Here is an 18636-nt window from a genome sequence, read left to right as displayed (position 1 = left end):
CAAACTTTCAAATGAGAACAGAACTGATACAGTTTTGAACCTAAATGCATTTTTTTTTCTATTGACAAATCAGAAACATTTGCTTTCTTGGCCGTTTTGTGCAGTTTATTCACTATTGGAGCCCTGCTGCCCCCCTGTGGCCTGGCTGAGGTTCCACTGTTGAACTAGACCTACCACATAATTGTCAGCGGATGGAGGTTTGAAACTTTAACTGTGGCAAAAGAAAACTACACGAGCGTCCTTTCATTGTTTTTATTGTGAATTCTTTAACGGACTCTACACCAGAGTGCACAGGCTTTACAGAACATGCCCTGCATGCATCAAGGTTGTTATATTCTTCTACGGCTGTTTTTACGGAACACCCGAACCGAATAAATGTACAAAACTATGCACATTAAGTCTAAAACACACATTTAACAAAAGTTTCTTACGGTTTGAAGATAAGTATTCAGATGATGGAGTAACAATAATAACATGTTGGTTTTGCAAAGACTGACTGACAGATAGTGGAATGCCCAACGGGGGAAAACAATAAAACAAAAGCCAGACACATCCTGCAGATGAGCATTCATTATCTCAGAAAAGCTGCGGCAAAGAGCGGAAAGGAGAAAGCGAGGAAGGAGGAAAACAGCACAAAAAGCTGCAGAGGAAGGAAGGAGTTAAAGAGGAGCTGAAACAGGAAAGTGGACCCAATGATCTAGGTCATGAGGCGCAACGCCAGCATTGCCCTGGCTCTCGAATAGCTTCCATCCTTGCTTTCTGCTTCCTTCCTTCACTCGTTTTCCTTGTCTCCTCCTCCTCCCCTAATTCCTCTTATTTACCACCAACTCCATAACCCCACTTTTGCTGTATTTTTCCCAAACCCTCCTCTCCCTCCTCCCCACTACTAAATCAGCAGCATGTGGGCTTAATGGAAACCAGACCTTGACCCATTCTTCTGCAGCCTGCTGGCTTCTCTCGTCGACTAAGAATCAGCTTTGAGCCCATGTGAGCTGAAAGGGAAAGGGACTGAAAGAAGGGAACTGTTTTTGTGTTGTTACTCCTCACAGAATGTCAATAGGAGACTTTTATGAAGCACAAAACAAAGTGTTTCTGAGCTGTGGGGCTGGATTTCCATCACATGCTCCCACCGGGATGTTGCAGTCTGAGCAGTTAGCATGACTGTGGTGGGAGGAGGGGTGGCTGGAGCCGGGGTGTCTGTGCACAGACCTACGCTCGTGTGTTTGCAGACATGTATGCGCAGACGAGAGCCGAGCTTGTGATGCTGGTGCACGCGGGGGCGAATACAGGCTCGGCGGGGAGAGGGGTAGTCAATTCAATTCAATTCAATTCAATTCAATTCAATTCAATTTTATTTGTATAGCCCAAAATCATGGACACGCAGCTGTCCAACATTCCTGCGTTGGTCGGGGCTTCACGGAAACACTAACATAACCCCCCCCAACCCCAGCAAAACAAAGATTAAAATAAGCAAATTAAAAGTGCAAACGATGTGTTTTCTGGAAGAAAAAAAACACATTTTGATTGACAGAGGCACCTAAATCAAATATATGTGAAAGATAAATTTATGTTAACACTAGTGTTTGAAGGTGTGAGGCACTCATGTCTCTGTGCTTCTGTGGGATGTAAAGTATGTGCTCTTTTGACTTCATTTATGCTACAAACAAATCAAATGTACCTCCTCTGTCTACGATTAGATCTTTTGTAAACTCATAGTGGTAAAAATACGCACATATCTATATATATATTATTGTGCAAAAAAATAATTTGACTTCTTTAAGGCACAAAGCAAAACTTCTGGCAAAGCTACATTCAAGGGCAGAAGGAGAGATTTGTTTTTCCAGAGGTGCTGGCTTCACTTCTTTGATTGTTTTCATGAGCAGGAAACATCCGCTCTGCAGATAACCCAGTGAAAAGGAAAACTTTTCAAGCCATTGGATGACACCAAGCACGTGATGACGGCGGGCATCAAACCCAGTCCTGCAGTGAACGCTTGCAGTGCACCAAAGCCCTGGGTGGCTCTTTGTTCTGCAGCGTCCTGAGGATTGCAAAGATTAGGATTAGGATGCACAAGATGAGCACCAGAGGAACCGTCACCATGATGAGAGTCATGACTTTAGATTCGTTGTTCGCCACCGGTATGACCAAGTTCTTCTCTTTGTCTTCACCGTCCTCTGCATCATCAGACTTGCTGCTTTTGTCGTCTTCTGGCTCTTTGTGCTCGTCTTTGCCTCGATCTGCGGGACGGACCGGTTTCTCCTCGCGGTCCAGCTCCAGCTCGGGGTCAGGCTTCGGATCGGGGATCCCCACACACCCCATGAAGTCCTTCAGGATGGAGCGGGGATAGCCTTTGTCTGCTTCTGATCGTTTATTGTCAAACCTCCAGTAACTGCTGCCTTTGTAGAAATATGTGTACGCTGGAGAAGAAGAAAACAATTTCATAGTTTTCATTTTAGTCCAAACGTCTATTCCTGGTGGTCTTTTAATTATAATTATGCTGTTTTAAGCCCAAATTAAAAAAGCTGTGTCATTTTCTAGGACATAGTTTCTGCAGAGCACCAGTAGATCATAAGAATTTCGCCCCTGAATTGTGGTCCTTAGAGCAACCCCGCCCCACTTCCTTTCCCCACTAACGAGAGCTCTCTGTTTACATGCTTTCCTGCTAACCTTATAGCCCCTCACACCCACAGCCTTTACCGGCGAGCTTTATTGGAGCTTTCCAGCCGTACAGTTTTGAGCCAGGCGGCAGCTCTGACGAGGAAAACAAAGACAAGCGTGGATCGATTTGTCTGTAAGTGAATGCATCAGGAAGGAGCGGAGCGGGGAGCTTGTGGCCCCGCCCAGCGTATTTTCTCCGTCACAAATAAGCTATTTTCCAATTTTTTTTTAATTCCTCCTGATAAGCAACGATTTGATTACAGAAATACTTAGAAATTTAATTTGAAGCCTAATTCTCTTTACAGATGTCCTTGGTAATCAGAAAAATTTCAGAAGAACGTGTAAAAAAAAAAAAAATTTAATCAGTGGGGTTTAAATGCACTGTTGATTTATTTGCATGCTCAAGAGGGTTATTTATATAGATATTTTAAAAAAATAGACAACCAATGTTTTTGGTGAAGATATCATCCACTGCTTATTCTAAATAGAAGTAAGTGAATCTTTATTTATATAGCAATTTCACAAAGAGCCATTCACCAAGTGCTCAAAACAAGATAAAACCAGAGAGGAATATAAAAGAAACGGTACACGATGCTTAAAGCAGGTAAAACATTCTCAGGCATTCACGTAAAACACAAGTAAAGGATAAAAAGGTCAGCTAAAAAGCTCTTCTAAATAAAAACGTCTTGACTTGAGTTTTAAAACACGTCTTTGTTTTCCTCATAAGAGCTGCCGTTTGGCTCCAGGGAGGCTGTTCCAGAGTCCTCCTCTAGTTTTAGGAAGAAAATCCCTAAAAAGCACAGCTATAGAGTTGTTAAACTTCATTCTCAAATGATAAAAAAACTTCAGAGATGCAGACAAGCAGCAGCACATTCAAAAGGAAGACCAGTTGCTATGTCTCAACCTCAAGACTGTACGCCACCTGCATGAATGACAAGCTTCACCGACAATCTGGAGTCAACATTTCAACCTCAGTCTTAATGCTGTTCATTTGAACGTTTAAGATCCATCTAACATCCCAGCAAACCCAGAATAAAAGCTGAAAGGGTTTCCTTAAAAACGTCTTCATTTGTGTTTAAGAAACTACGAGGAGAGAATTTATCTCCATCCTGTTCTAATGCAAACAAAGAGCAGACTCCAACATGAGAAACATTCTCGTGTCCCATTAGTCATACAAATTTGTGTGGATCCGTAGAGCATATGGCCGTCACGCACTAACTGGGAAATGATGCAGAAAGCTCCTCCCTTGCGCTGGTGAGGTAAACGTGCTCTGACACAGCTCTGCGGCTGAAAGCCGGCTGCTCGCAGAGACAGGAGGGCAGTTTGGGTGGAGATGCGATCTGACGGTTACTGAGTGCGTTTGGAGGAAGCTCTACTGCAAATCTAATTTCCAAAGGAAGGATGGGCCAACCCTCAAACCAGGGGGGTATTCCAGGAAGCATGTTTGAACTTCCCTGACTTTAACCCTGAACTCTGGCTGAAATCCACCTGAAGTTGCTTACTCTGGGTGTGTCGGTTCCAAAAGACTGGATTTGAGTTGGCGTAATTACACTCGACTTGGTAACCCTGGGTTAATGCACGTGCACGTCAAGTACATAAAGACATTCTCAATGGATCGTAGATTTCCCGAGTCACCAAAGAAACGCGTGGAGAAAAAAAAGAGAGCACTATACTTCAGTGAGACGGAGTCGGAGATTTTAATGGCGGCATATGAAGATTATACGTCCATCAAAAAAGAAATACAGCTGCATCATCAGCAAAAGAAAGAGTTTCTGCTTGGAGAAAAAGAACGACAAAGTAAACGCACGAGTTTCTATCTCATTTCCATTTTCATTGTGACGTATATATATAATTTATCGAACTTAAACGATTTCCTTCAATTGGTAACAAGTAATTGAGTTAAATGTATTCAACTTAATTTCTTACGTCTATCCAACTCAATTAGTGTTTATACAGCTCAAATTTACATATTTATCTAACTAAATGTCATATTACTCCAATTCAAATGCATATGTCTAAGTTTGAGGCCGCAGATATTCTCATTTTTATAACATTAAAATGAATGATATAGTGAGGATTTGCAAAATAAAGCTTAATGATACAGTGTGGATTAACAAGTGGCACTTGGGGTGCTAAATAACCTCATCATCCCCCCCACCCCCACCCCACCCCACTCATGGTGCAGAAATAATTAAACATAACAGGGTAAAATAACTCGGAAAAACACATTTGGTCAAAAACCCACACTTAAACTAAAATCCGTCCAGACAGGCAAAGGGAATGGTATCCCACAATTCCTTGTGCTGCCGATCTAACAGCAGCACCAAAGTTACACCTAATTAATTTGAATTATTTGAATGAAAGTAAAATAAATGTCTGATAACTACATGTTATATTTAAGCTGACTTAACTAAAAAAAAGGATTTATTTTAACTGAAGCAAATAATGAAGTTAGATCAATGTAAAAAAGTTTATCTTTCCAACATCCATATGTGGTCTTATCACCCTCTCACGGTGGGAAAAGTATTATCTGAGCTTCTTCATCCACTAAATCATCTTCAAATGGACATGCCATGCTGCTTCACCTCTCTGAAAACAAACTAACCTTCAACTAAACCTGCTCCAGACCAGGTTATGTTCAGAGCATGAGTTGCTATGGCAACTTGACATACCCTGAAACCAAAAGCTGAGGTTATCCGCTTCCTTAGCATCAAACTTACCGTGGTAACTCACATAACCTGCTTTCTGGAATCCCCCCCAGAGCTCTCATTCCTTTCAGCTCTTTCTCCTCCCGTTGCCCTCTCTCTGCTCCGTTTGCCTCAGTCTAACCCATCTCCAAGGCTTCATCTCTGTGAACCATTTCACCTTTCTTCTCTCTCTTTTATTTTTTAAAACTCGTATTCTCCTCCATCTGTATCGCTTCCTGCTGGTTCTTCTTATGGGCCTTACCCTGCATCCGAATAGCTAAAGCCCACATTAAAAAAACGCTCTTACCACCATCCTCACTGAGGAAGGCTCCTTTGGGGGAGTGAGGGATCCTGCCCCAGGTGCTGATCGGCTTGGGAGACTCTCTGTCCGTCGTCCGGGTGTCCTCGCTGAAACACCAATATCTAAAGACAGAAGATGCATTAAACATCTTCACAGCCAACGAAGCTTGTATTCATTGATGGATTCGGATGTTCGGAACCGTACCTGTCTCCTGTAAAGAAATAGGTGTTTCCACTGGGCTCCCACCAGAGGGCTGTGTCGATTTTGTGCATGGGAAGTCCTCGCCCGTATTCATACAGAGGCTGTGGGTACCCTGGAAGCACGTCCGCCTCTCTGAACACCCAATATTGATCATCTTCAGACAGAAAAACAAAACAAAAGACGGAATGAAGCCGTAAATAAAGGGGCAAAATAAGGCTAGATTCCATCAAAAGCACAAGACGGGATCAATCATAAATAACGGCATAGAAAAATGATTTGACTGAACTTTCCAAGAAAGAAAAGTAATGAAAACATAAAACTGAAAGATACCCTTAGCAAAGATTTCCAGCACTTTCTTCTGTGAAATGTGTTCTCTATCCCAGCATTTGGACATTTCCAAACACTTTCCACTTCTTTTGCCAGACTGTGCTGCGGCGGGACGCCCTGAACTGCTTTCCCTGACACGTGTACGCTGACACCTCTGCTAATAAATTTGCACAAAATAGTTGGCAAAAAGAAACACAGACTTCACAAAAGTGTATAATTTAAAGTGAAGTTAGCTTTTTTTGTACTGATATAGTTCTCTAGGGATTCTTAAACAACTTTTCTTTTAGATTTTTTAGGCTACTGCAAAGCAAATTTAAACCCTCAATAGATCCTCAGATTCTTCAAAAGGCTCATTTTAAATGTTGTCATCCAGAAGCTCTCAGGCAGCATATCTTTATCTAAGAAAACTGAAATATTTGATGATTTCTCATTAGGAGTGGGTTTCTAAATCCTCTGTTTATAAAGAAAACAATATATATATATATATATACCAATTCCACTTTGATTTTTGTGAAAATTTGGTTAACGCTGGACCAATAAGACTCTCTAACATACAGAAAAAAATAACACAAAGAAAAAACATTTTGATCAGAAAAAAAGCCAAAGCCGGTCGTTATGCGAGCGGGTCGCCTCTGAGCGAGACCAACTTGGCAAGTTCGCAGTCTGACCTTTGGCTCTGCAGCGTTTCTGTATTTGGAGTAAAAGAGTGAAAGTGAAAAAAAAAGCACAAGTAAGTATCTGCTGTAGCCAAATTACATTTTAGGAAGATGTATTAACCACTTAGCCAAACTTAAACAAAATTTAAAATGTGGTTTTAAAGCATAAAGAAGCAACATTTTCAGTTCCGGAGCTCTGGAAGTCATCTAGCCTTAAGCAGAAAATAGTACACTTGAGGTTGAATTTATTAAGTACATTTGAGTATAAGTACAACAACTATACTACAATAAAGACCATGTAGTGTAAGAAGTATGCTAACTGAATATTTTTTTTGACAAATTTTTAGGTTTACTAAATAAAGATAGTATATGAAAAGTAAACTTAAAGAACACTGAGGGAGGATTATTGCAAATCTCCCTAAGTTCTGAGTTTCACAAACGCACATTTAATGTTTGAGCAGAAGACGAACAAACAGATAAACAGACGGCTCTGAACATAAACCGTCTGTACAGCAGCTAGAAACTTCTGCAAATGCTAAACAAATGACCTACACAGGCTCCCTTAGTTCCAAAAATGTGTAGACAGAGTTTACTACAATGGCAGAGGCCAGACTGGACCGACCACCTCACAGAACTGTGGGCCCAAATCCCACAAGTAACAGCTATGAAGAACTGAGGCGCCGTTTAGACTGCCATACTATGCAAATATGTCTTCATTAATGCACTTTCAAAGAAAGTACTGTAAAAGATCTGCCTGGGACCCACTCAAAGAGAAGGTTATGCTGCACACAGCTCATTAAAAATATCTCCAAAAATCTATTTAGAGCAGAAATTGTTTTAGCAGAGAACTTTTTTTTTGGTTTAACATGTAAATCTGCAGCTTATCGCCTCCAGAAAGCATGAAAAAGCCTGCTGAGACGTCACCGCAGGGTCCTGCTGGGAAGTGAAAGGACCACAGCTGTTAAAATCTAGAGCAGGGCAGCAGGCTGATGCAATCCACTGCTCTCATGAGGCTTTCTTGGACTCAGTTCAAGTGCGCTGGTCCAACAACAGCTGCAACGCTGCACGGGCCTCCTTCAAAAACACCCAGCGCGCTCATAAACATTCATTAACGCACAAAAACCATGGCCATGCAACGACACACAAACACAAGATCTGCAGCCAGATTGTTCACATGTTTGCAGGTTGAATCCTTCAGCTGAGGAGCGCTTTCTTTTTCATAAGGGTCAGACATACAGAGTTGAGTTGGTGTTGCATGGATACTATTTCCACATAAATCAAGCTGTGCGGTGGAAAAAAAATAATGCTGAGCGTGCAATGTTTTCTTTCACTTTGAGCAACTCGAATCAAAGCAGGCATGCTTCCCTCCTGGTTTCTCTTCATGGGTCCCACTCTCAAACTGATCCACAGGAAACAATCCTGGGCTTTTAACGAGAGGCTGAACATGTAAAAAGTTAAAAACACTGTAAACAACTAGAACACTATAAAGAAAAGGTTTTGGGGTTTTGTGGTGTGGTCAGTTGATAGGAGCTCTTTCAGCTGCTGACAGGGTTTCTCTCGATCATAGCTAAACGTCTGACCTTTAAAGAAGACAAATTTGCCATCACGGCGTTCGTAGGCTGCATCGATGTCGCTGGGGAGACCAATCCAGAAGACAGATATTGGCATGGGATAGTTATCCAGTACCCGTTTCCTCCGCACTCGCCAGAACCAGCGTCCCTACACGAGCAAACACAAGAACAGCATGAACATTTTAGAAGAATCATTCAGCAAAAACTTTTTTTATGACTCCACGTTACTTTAAAGTGAAGGGTAATCCATAAAATGACATGTAATGTTTAATAAACTGAAAAACATCAATGCAATAGAAGTCAAAGAGGAGACACGGTTGGACTGACTCCTCCCCCGTGGCAATGCAAACAGGAAGTACCAAACAGCTATTACTCATTCTATTTCTCAGAATACATTTTCTTGTCTGCTTTTTTTTAACACTTTCTTGCTAATTCATATTTTTTTATGATATTGTGTTGTGGTGCAAGTTTTTAACTTATAAACTGACCAATCAATAAAAGTAGGTGGAGCCTGCTGGTCCCCATGTCCCAGGGTTAAAACGTTTGATTGACAGAATATGCGTAGCTCGCTTTCAAGTGGTACGGGTGTGGCCTTCCAACAGGCTCACTCCTGATTGGCCAAAGCAGTTGCCATAGTAACACCGACTCGGACCAAAAACTGCTGGCACCAACATGGCGACGTCAGTATCGGTGAAAAAAATGGTGACAGAAAGGACTTCCCTTTACTGGAACTGGAAGCAAACCATTTTCTACTCTGTGCAGTTCTTATATAAAGTAACGTCAATGGCAAAGACGTGTAGACGTGTGCTACTACTTTTCATAGCCCTAAATGTATACACATAACTGTTTAAATAATCTAAATGAGGATTAAACTGGTCTCTTTGATCCTCTGACCTGGTGAACAGACCTGGTTTCTGGTCCATGTGATCTCCAAGAAAGCAGATGAGCCGACAGATTGTTTTTAACTGCTATAAACACACTATGAGATGATTCACTTTTCCCATGATTCGGTTCAAACCTCAATTTTTGAGTCACAGTTTTGTGCCGGTTCGATGTCTAAGTTGTGCTTTACAAAACGACAACCTTAAATTCTAATAACCTTTTTGTAATTTGTTAATAGAGCAGGATCTTGTTAACTTGGGTTTGTGGCATCCCTGAAGCCCCCCTCATTGACTTTTCTTGAAGATCTTTACCAATCGAGACAAGGGTTAGGTTTTTGAAGCTCACCTTAAAAACGAACATCTCCCCCCTCAGCACGGTGACCGTGTCAAAGTTCCCATCACAGATGTCGGGGGGTTGGTTGTCTGGCCGCTTCGGATGCCTGGGTGGAGGCGAGGTCTCTTTTCTTATGGGTGGGGTGACAGGTTCCGGCTTGGGTTGGAAGTCGGTGGGGTTGGGCGTTGGCAAGGTGGGAGTTAAGGTGGGGCTCGGCTTAGGTTGGGCAGGGGGGTCCAGGTTGCCCTCGGTGGTCTTCTCAGGAGGTGAGGTGGAGTGGGAGGGGGAAGTGGGTTGAAATTTAGGCGGAAGGGCCGGTGAAGGGGTGAAGTCATCGATGGGACCGTCGTCAGTGTCTGGAGAAATGGGCGGGGCATCTGTGATAAGAGGAGGACCTAAAAACAAGAAAAAGGTTGAGATTACACAACATTTATATTATACTTCTATCCAAGGGCAGGAAGCGGTTATCTTTTAGATGATAAATACATTTGGACATTTGGAAACCAACCATCTGGCAGACAGAACTATGTGAACTAGGGTCACTTTTTATAGCCGACAACTGGATCCCATCTGGAGAACTGAATCTCTGAGTGCGCCGTTCCATTCTGTGCAGCGACCAAAAGCGTAATCGACACATCGTCACTGCAGCTCTCTGGAAAAATCTGCTGGTTGCTTAGAGATCAAAAAAACACACAGATGCCGGCACTTACATAATGAGCGTGGACAGCTGATGGATTGTATTTCCCTGAGGGCAGAAATATTTTTAAGGAGTAGATTTAGGCCAAAACTCAGCTATCAAAGAGCAGAAAATCCTTTTTTTTTTAATTGCTGTCATCTTCGAATGTTTTTCCTATCCTTTTTAAATCAAAAAGGCTTTTATTTTGGTGATTTGCTGTGTCTGATGCACTGCTTTGGTTTAACTACACACACACACACACACACACAATAGGGTCTTTTTATAAACAGATTCAGGGTCGTTAAAAAGTTCCATAGAGGTCTGGATATTTTTGATGCAACAAAAGGTTGTCGGTTCAGCCACTCAGAGGACACGAATGACAGTGTCTCCATCCAAAGGAAGCAACGTACAGCCGTCTATTTTTAAAACCCCTTTGTCTAAAGCGGGAGTCAAAACTGTCATCAAACACATCAATACTTTTTTACTCCAGAGACGAATGTGAGCTGCATCGTTGGAGTCGTACTTTACACATACATAAACAAACGTGTAAATCTAGAGCGGTTGGTGTGATAGTAATGAGAGTGCATGACATTTGCGACTTCATTGTGACCCTCCTGGCAAGATTTCCACTTAGGATGTGCAGAAAATTGAATATATACTTCATGTTTCCTACAGTCTAAGTCAGTTTTTCTGTCCACCGTTTGGTTCTGTTGTTCTAATAAAGGTTTTTCTCTTTGAATTGGATTTTTTTTTCTTTTTACTTATTTGTAAGGCAAAAATTAAAAGGCTGTTTTGAAACCAAAAAGAGAAATCCTTCAAACGTGGAGGTTTGGTCGGTTAATACATCCAACAAACGTTATTTTTTTAAGACTTTGTAGCACCAAATTGTATAACAGTAACAAAAATATATAAAAAACAGAAATTACAAAACAAAAAGTAAAAAAAGGAGTAGGTCAATGTAAATAAAGATAATAAAAATGTCTCTGGAATGAGAATAATTTATAAGATTAAATCAGAATGTATTACAGACTAAAAACCAAATCCAAGAGGTTTTAAAGTGGAATGGTCTGACAGGACGGAGCAGATCATCCTGGACGGTTGGAGCTGTCACAGCAGAATAACGGAGGCATGAAAAAATTACTCAGTGTAGCATCAACACACTCCATTTTACCCTCTGGCTCACACTGTGCTCAGTAATTATGAGCAATCAGTCCGCAGACAGATCAGGACTGGAAAAAAAACAAAAACTAATTCAAATGAACGGATCAGAAACTGTCAAAGAAAAATAAAGGTCAAGTCGTGGCTTCGTCTATAAAAGCTACAGTGAAAAAAGTCAGATAAAAAGAAAAACCCAAATATTTATCTGAAAGGCTTGCAGTCTCAGAGGTCAGTTCCTTCAATGCACTGCTTCAGATCTGTTTAATAAAAGAGGCAACTGTATAATTTCAAGCAAAATATTTTCGTCAGTGTTTACAGCAGAGAGATTACAAGATCTACACCGTCAAAGCCGTGTTTTACTCTGCTGCTACAAGTGTAGGCATATCAATGAGCCACATCTGTGTGAGTGTGGAAAGACGAGGCCGAAAGGACCTATAATCATACACAAGATTGTTGTACTGGATGAATTTTTTTTTTCTGTTTTGCGACCCTAAATTTGAGGGTAGACAAGCCTGGAAAAATGCACACGACCCCTTATGGAAAACCCCCCGCCTTAGGTTAAAAGAAACGCACACATTACAGACACTTGTGCACAAAAACATGCAGAGTGTGACTTAATAATGCCTTCCATTCAGCCAGAGAAAGATGAGTGCATGACGGCGGAATGCTGGACACACTACTCCCAGTGAGGTCCACAACTCTGTGCACAATGCTTTTTGTGAAGCCTTTTTTACCATCTTCTGATAAGATCAAAATGTGACGTTCCAGCGTGATTTAACCCTTCATTATAGCTGACATGCTGTCCTCTAATCTGAATAGAGTTTTTATAGAAAAACTTGCTTTAGCATGAAGAAAAACTACAAAAATGAGCTCTCCATGTTTACTTTTCTGATTTGTTGGCTGCTGCCACAGAAAAAGCTAATGGGTGTCGGTTTAGAAAAAGGACAAACATTTCTTCTATACATATGTATGATAACATGAAAAATACACATTTTTAAAGCACCAAACAGGCAAAAATGCAAACGGAAAGCGATCTAGTTCTCTCATATATAACTAAAACAAAAAAAACAAATTTCTATATTTTCCATTTTTGTTTTTTTGATATTTTTAACATTTGTGGCATTTTTCTAACGCTGGAGGACATTTATTTTAGAAAAAAACTAGGCGTAAAATTGCATTTCTGAGTATATCTTTGCTCAAATTGTTGTAAATCAGGAGCAGACAAAACAATGTTGGTTGTAAAAGAGCGGGTTTGTGACGTAGAAACTACTCTGGGCGGCCTTCGCTCCGTTCTGATCCATCCACCTGTAAATTACTTGATCTGTCTTTGTTTTCCTCGTCTTAGCTGACATGTGACTCAAACCAAATGTCTGGATAACTCCAGTATTGCTGTGTAAACTGTGTGAGTGGCGAGCCTCTTACCGTATATGTACTGTATTCCTTTGATGTCATCCTCGTGCAGTGTGAAGTTTTGTGGGTGAATCCACTGGTAAAAAGGAGCCATCATGGCGTTGGGGTTTTCAGAGTGTTGTAGACCCAAAGCATGACCGAGCTCGTGAACTGCGACCAGGAAGAGGTCTATTCCTGCAGCAGAAATGAGAAGCATTCATGTCAGTCAAAGGTTTGAACATCTGGTGACGGGGTTTTCAAATGTTTGGGGGGAAAAGCTAAAACAGAAAAAATCCGAGATGCTCCTGACCCTCTGGGTTCTCACTGTCCAGTGTCCACGGCTCGTCTGAGTCGAAATGTGTGTCCCCTCCTATCCCTGGTCCTGGATAGTACGCATGGGCCAGTGACCCGCCCTCACCATCAAACAATGACATATCACCATGGAAACCAGAGGCAAACAACAACAGGATGTCGCTGAGCTCCGCCTGGCTGCTGTTGATGTTATTCACAGCTGGGAGCTCCTGAAAGGTAAGAGGCGTGACCCGTCTCCAGATGTCGAAGGCCCGGCGGATCGCGCCGGAGGTCCTCTCCTCTCCCAGCGAGGAGGGAATGTTCTGGTTCATGATGCTGAAAACCAGAAAAGACCTCTGGTTAGAGGAATGTAGGAAGAGAGCCGTTTCATTTCCCGTCAGTTGCTTTTGGAAACCTGTAGGTGATGTGATCTTTGTCCCACTGCTGCCCCGTGAGAGCGTAGCGTTTCTTCCTGGCTCTGTCCTCAGGCTCCTCAGGTTCTATGTCGGGGAGGCCGCAGCGAGGCTGCCGCATTGCTCTGCACGTCCAAACACAAAAACACAGAGATCTGTGAAGGCTTTGTGGGTGGACGGCCGATCTCTGTGGACGGAGCAGTTCTGTGTCCAATCAGAGAATCTCGTCTGCATCAAAGCTGCCGCTATAAGACGACAGATACACATCACAAAAAACACCTGAATGTTCTATTTGCTGTTTTTTCTAAGCACTATGCAGTTCAGCATGTTAAGCAGGTGCACCACATGCAGAGACTGGAGAGTAAAGTCAGCTCTTCGTCCTTTCCTACAGCCTTTGACAGAACTTTACAAAATTCACTGTTAACAAAAGACGATGCATTAACCTTTATTTAAACATGTGAGACAGTTGAGAACCAAGTCTCAGTTGGAATGACGACCAATGCACACCCACACATGCACGAGGAGAACATGCAAACATCACAGCTGGGATTTGAACCTGTACCTTCTTGATGAGGTGGAGAAATGAGGGTGTGAACTATCAAACCTTAAATGCTTCACCACTTTGTAATATAATGTTCTATAATTCATGCAAACTCCAGACCTGCTGGGCACTTCGCTCCACGTCTTTCTATGCAGGCTGTCTTTAACTGCATAGATGACAACTGAGTGACAGGCTTCAGCCTTATAGTCACAGTCAGGTGCTGCAGGTTTTTGGGTTGTCTGGGCCCGTGGAGAGTCGTAGGGAGGAACGACCGCATCTCAAGTCAAGGATCATAAGGCCACCTTAAGACTCGAGGGACATCATGAAAATGGAACGTACCATTTCTGTGCGTGTGGTAAGTGTATTTTGAAGGATTCGTAAGGATAATAAAACACCATGCTCTAGTAATTAGTGAGGTGCGAGCACTGACTTCTTACTGAGCGCACGCAAACACCCTGTGCAGGTGATTCGCACAGTGCCTGTAGGATGCCTACACATGCGAGGAGCGTGCACGTATCACATGAACAGCGGGCTCTTATCACAGTCCCAAAGGTTTGAGAAAATTGAAAAATATGTACAAAACGCCTCTGTACCACCTACTTCACCTTTCCTTACCCTTGGGTGTTTTATAGCCGTTCACTACGACCTGTTGCCCGCAGCATGCCCGTGGGAAACTGTGCATAAACATTTTTGCTCTATGGGTTCACTGAGCAGTCTGCGACTTTGATATTTCATGTAAGTCACCTGTGTGCCCCAAACAGGTTTGACTATTTTTTACCTGCACACAGCCCATTTCCACCCATAACGGCAGTTGTGACTAAAGCTACGTTCACAACGCCCTTGAAAACGCGCGTTCAAGCGGCCACTTCTAATGAAAAGTCTATGTAAACACACGTAAATGCATGCCTCGGGCTTACAGGTGACAAAAATCTCGCATTCGTCCGTAGCTACACACATTTTTGAGACCGTTTTTGGGCTCTATGTGCAAAACACGCTGCCATTAAATGCATGTCAAAACAGGTCAAACTTTGGCCAATCAGGGACTTGGATTTGGTAGTGATGTATGGATGGCTTCCCATTTCATTCACAAAAGTGATCAAGGAGAATAAATAAATAGTCTGGAACGGTTGAAATTCTATAACACCAAATCTTTCATATTTTGAAACAGAGCTGTGAAAGAAAAAGCCGACGAGATTCGACCACTTCGACATGTCGCACCAAGCCTCTTCCGACTGTAGGTGGCGGACAAAGGAAAAAGAAGAAGAAGAAGCCCCTCCCTACTTGTCTAGTGTGAACACCATTGGCTAAACACGGGTTGAAGAACCTACTTTCCTGAACACGTGTGACATGTCCGGTCTGTCCTTGGTTAAAGCTTTAAGTTATCACTACTAGCTTTTAGCTGTCCTTGTCTTGTTTCTTTACTTTTTTAAAAAAATATAAAACATAAAAAGTGTATCGATTTACCATTACCTCAGACTTGTTTTTGTTTTTTTACATTTCCCCATTTTATGATGAGTTGAATAAAACTTAGACCTGAAGATATAAGTGTGTACAAGCAGGCGTTTCAGTGGAGAGCACCTGCTCTTCATTAAAGATCATGCGTGTCATGTTCCCAGTCTCATGACAGGAAGCGGCACACATGTTCAGCAGCTCCAGCTGTCAGATGGAGCAATGACTTGGGTGCATTTACTCTAAATGGTTTTTAAAAAAAAACCTTATTGCAACCACTATACAGAAAAGAAAAAAAACGAAACTTCTTAAAAACTGTTGCTGTTTGTGTGGAGTATGAGCACTTCAGGGAAGTCTATTTTTATGGGGTGATATTTGGAAATGAAGTCTAAGCTCTAATATAATTTATTTTAAAAGACTAGGCAGCTATTTTAAAACGTGTTTCATTGAAAAATAAACCACCAATCCCCCAGGTTTTGTAATGAAGCGGGGAGAAAAATTTGATTTTATTGATACCAGCAGACACCCAATAATTCTGCACATCTGGGAGAATGTGGATCTTACTTGATGGTTGCCGTGTCCAGCACCCCAGTCACCTCCAGCCCATAGAAGCGCTGCATGTCGCTGATGGCTTTGGACAGGATCTGAGCCGACTGCATGGTGGACATCTGTCTGCTCACCTGAGACAGGTAGCCAAAGTGACGGAGCCATGCCTGCATGAAGAAAGGAAACTCTCTCAGGGTGGCAGATGAGACCAATAAGAGAGCTACAATAGCAGGAGAGTATCTAATAACTGAAGGAGTTTAAGGGAAAAGAGAAAGAGAGGATATAAACCAGATGTCTCGCATTAACTTTATGACATTCCTGCCCTTTCTTTATTCTTTCACTCAGTGCCAAGAGGAGATGGAGATTAAATTGTTTTGATGATGATTAAACGACACAAGTTTGTGGCACACACAATAAACACAGCTGTGAATGTTCCTTATGATGAATGTTTTCTCTTATTTGTTCACTGATGGTGAAAATGCGCCACGGTGGAGGGCCAACAGGATGATGGCTCCTCAGGGAGAAAGAGTCAACCCTTCAAACAGCAGAGTTTCCAAACAAAGCACCAGAGGCTGTTTACACGACACGTTTTCTGTCTTCTTTTGACCAACATCTCAAAGCTGCATGATCACATGGCAAAAGTTGAAGTTACATTGATATTTGTTGATTAGATTGTATAGCACAAAGGCTTAGAAGTCCCAGTTTGCTCAAAAAGTTAGGTTTTTTTTTTTGTCTCCAAGCAATATTTAGCTACACACCATTTAAGTTTAAAGTCTCATTTTGACTCACTGAATTACCCAATTATGTTTCTTCCAATTAACCTACTCTATAAGTGCTTTTTAAGTATGATACAAATCTGAAACAAAGTTTGAAGACAAGGAAGGCCATGAGGAAAAAGATTGATGAATAAGAATACTTTATGGGTAAGAAACTTACCTCAGCACTGAAGCCTTCCTCCCCAGGAACATCTGGCATTGCGTTGCTCATCACAAAAAAGTATACAGATGTGAAGATAATCCGCGTCCACAGCTGTTGGGATGCCATCCTTCTCCTCAAGAGTCTGATGGGCGCAATGACGCACAGAGGGGATGGAGATCAGTGTGATCCAGAAACCAAAACCTTCCTCCAATACCTCAGATGTTGTCTAATGCGCTCCTCTCACATGTGTTCACAAACTTTGGGGACGCGCGCTCATTTCTGGAGAGTTAAATATGACTGCGTTTGTGCACTAAAGTAAAGTGACTTTTGCAGAGAACTCGTCATCCTAAAATTCCACTGTTGCGCGCAGGCAGGCAGGAGGCAGCAGCAGCCTCATGGCTCATCCAGTCCACAAAGGTAGATAATATGATCCAAATCCAGCTAAGAGGCTCCCTTTAGAAGAGTCCGGGAGCAGAAGCGAGTCCACGAGTAGTTAAGCAGCCAATGAAGTCACTGCCTGAAGCTCAAAAAAAAAAAAAAAAGATCTTAAAGAGTTCTCATGAAAGTCTCCCCTTATTTTGAAAAAAAACAAAGAGGAGCGCGACTATGCGCAACACAAAGACACCAGATTGTTTGGGGATCTTCGAGGAGGAAGGCCACCTCCTCCTCCTCTGAAACTGACCAACACTGGAGGAGCGGGGTATATCGCCATCTAATGGTTTTAGTGTGAAATCACACGCGCTTTAAAAATGAAACGTCACCATGAGAGGGCAATGTCAACAGTGTAGATCTGTGCCCTCAGAGGCATTTCCATTGATAGTCTTCCATAAACAGATTCATTTCATTTTTAAGTACCTGTTTGCCAAACACTCAAAGCAAATAGGACTTAACTTCTATTTACTTTGAGACTTTAATGCAATATATATTTTTAAAACACAAGTATTGCTTAACTTTTGCCAGTGTGCCAAAATATCAATTTTCCCTCCTTTTATGGACACATTAAGGGGAAACATTTTAAGACATTCAAAATATTTTGTTTCAACTTCTTTGCTCCACACCTTCCCTGGCTCTTCTCAGAATCGGCGCAGCCAACATTTGTCTCAAGAGCTAGGATCTAGAATTAAGGAAACTATTCAAACGAGTCCAAATCGTTTTGCGCCAAATAGACAAACTTGATTTAGGATTTCATTATGAAATCAATTTTAAAGATGTTATTTTAAAGTTCAACAGTGTAGAAAAGTTAGCCTGCATTAGGATTTTGAGAAGGGATAAGATTTATAAGAATAAGTGCTAGTTATAGATCTATAATTCATTAACATTGGCGAACTTGTACTAAAGACTCCTTTTGTTCTAAAATGAGTCCCTTCCATATAAACTCATCTATTCAAAATAAACTAGGTGCATGATAATTTAAAATTAAAATAAATTCAAAAACCCGCTTAGAGCTTAGAATAAAAAGGTTTGGCTGCATCACAATTTGAATGAGCTTTTTTCCTCCCCTTTTTGAATGCTTTCATGGAACTCCTCGTTAGATTCTGATTTAAGATTTCTTTAGAAGACAAAGTTTTTTGCTGCATGAAGAGATCATTTTACTGCTCTCTAGTGACTTTAGTGTTCTTCCCATTTTTAGGCTACCTCT

The 18636-nt window shown here is 41.7% G+C and overlaps 1 protein-coding gene across 1 annotated transcript; it reads right to left on the bottom strand.

Moving 5' to 3' along the window:
* Window positions 1–237: 237 nt before the first annotated feature.
* Window positions 238–17788, bottom strand: LOC101157290 (matrix metalloproteinase-15). The gene is made up of 10 exons (XM_011476467.3): window positions 17016–17788; window positions 16098–16246; window positions 13546–13668; window positions 13150–13466; window positions 12873–13034; window positions 9629–10011; window positions 8411–8549; window positions 5851–6001; window positions 5653–5768; window positions 238–2417 (listed from the first exon to the last, which is right to left on the bottom strand). The coding sequence occupies exons 1-10, from the start codon at window positions 17121–17123 to the stop codon at window positions 1969–1971; spliced, it is 2097 nt and encodes a 698-aa protein (XP_011474769.1). The 5' UTR covers window positions 17124–17788; the 3' UTR covers window positions 238–1968.
* Window positions 17789–18636: the final 848 nt, after the last annotated feature.

This window comes from Oryzias latipes, chromosome 6 (genome assembly GCF_002234675.1).
Source record: "Oryzias latipes chromosome 6, ASM223467v1".
Classification (NCBI taxonomy): Eukaryota; Metazoa; Chordata; class Actinopteri; order Beloniformes; family Adrianichthyidae; genus Oryzias; species Oryzias latipes.
Note: the sequence above shows the minus strand (reverse complement) of the source record. Positions and strands in the feature narration are given on the sequence as shown.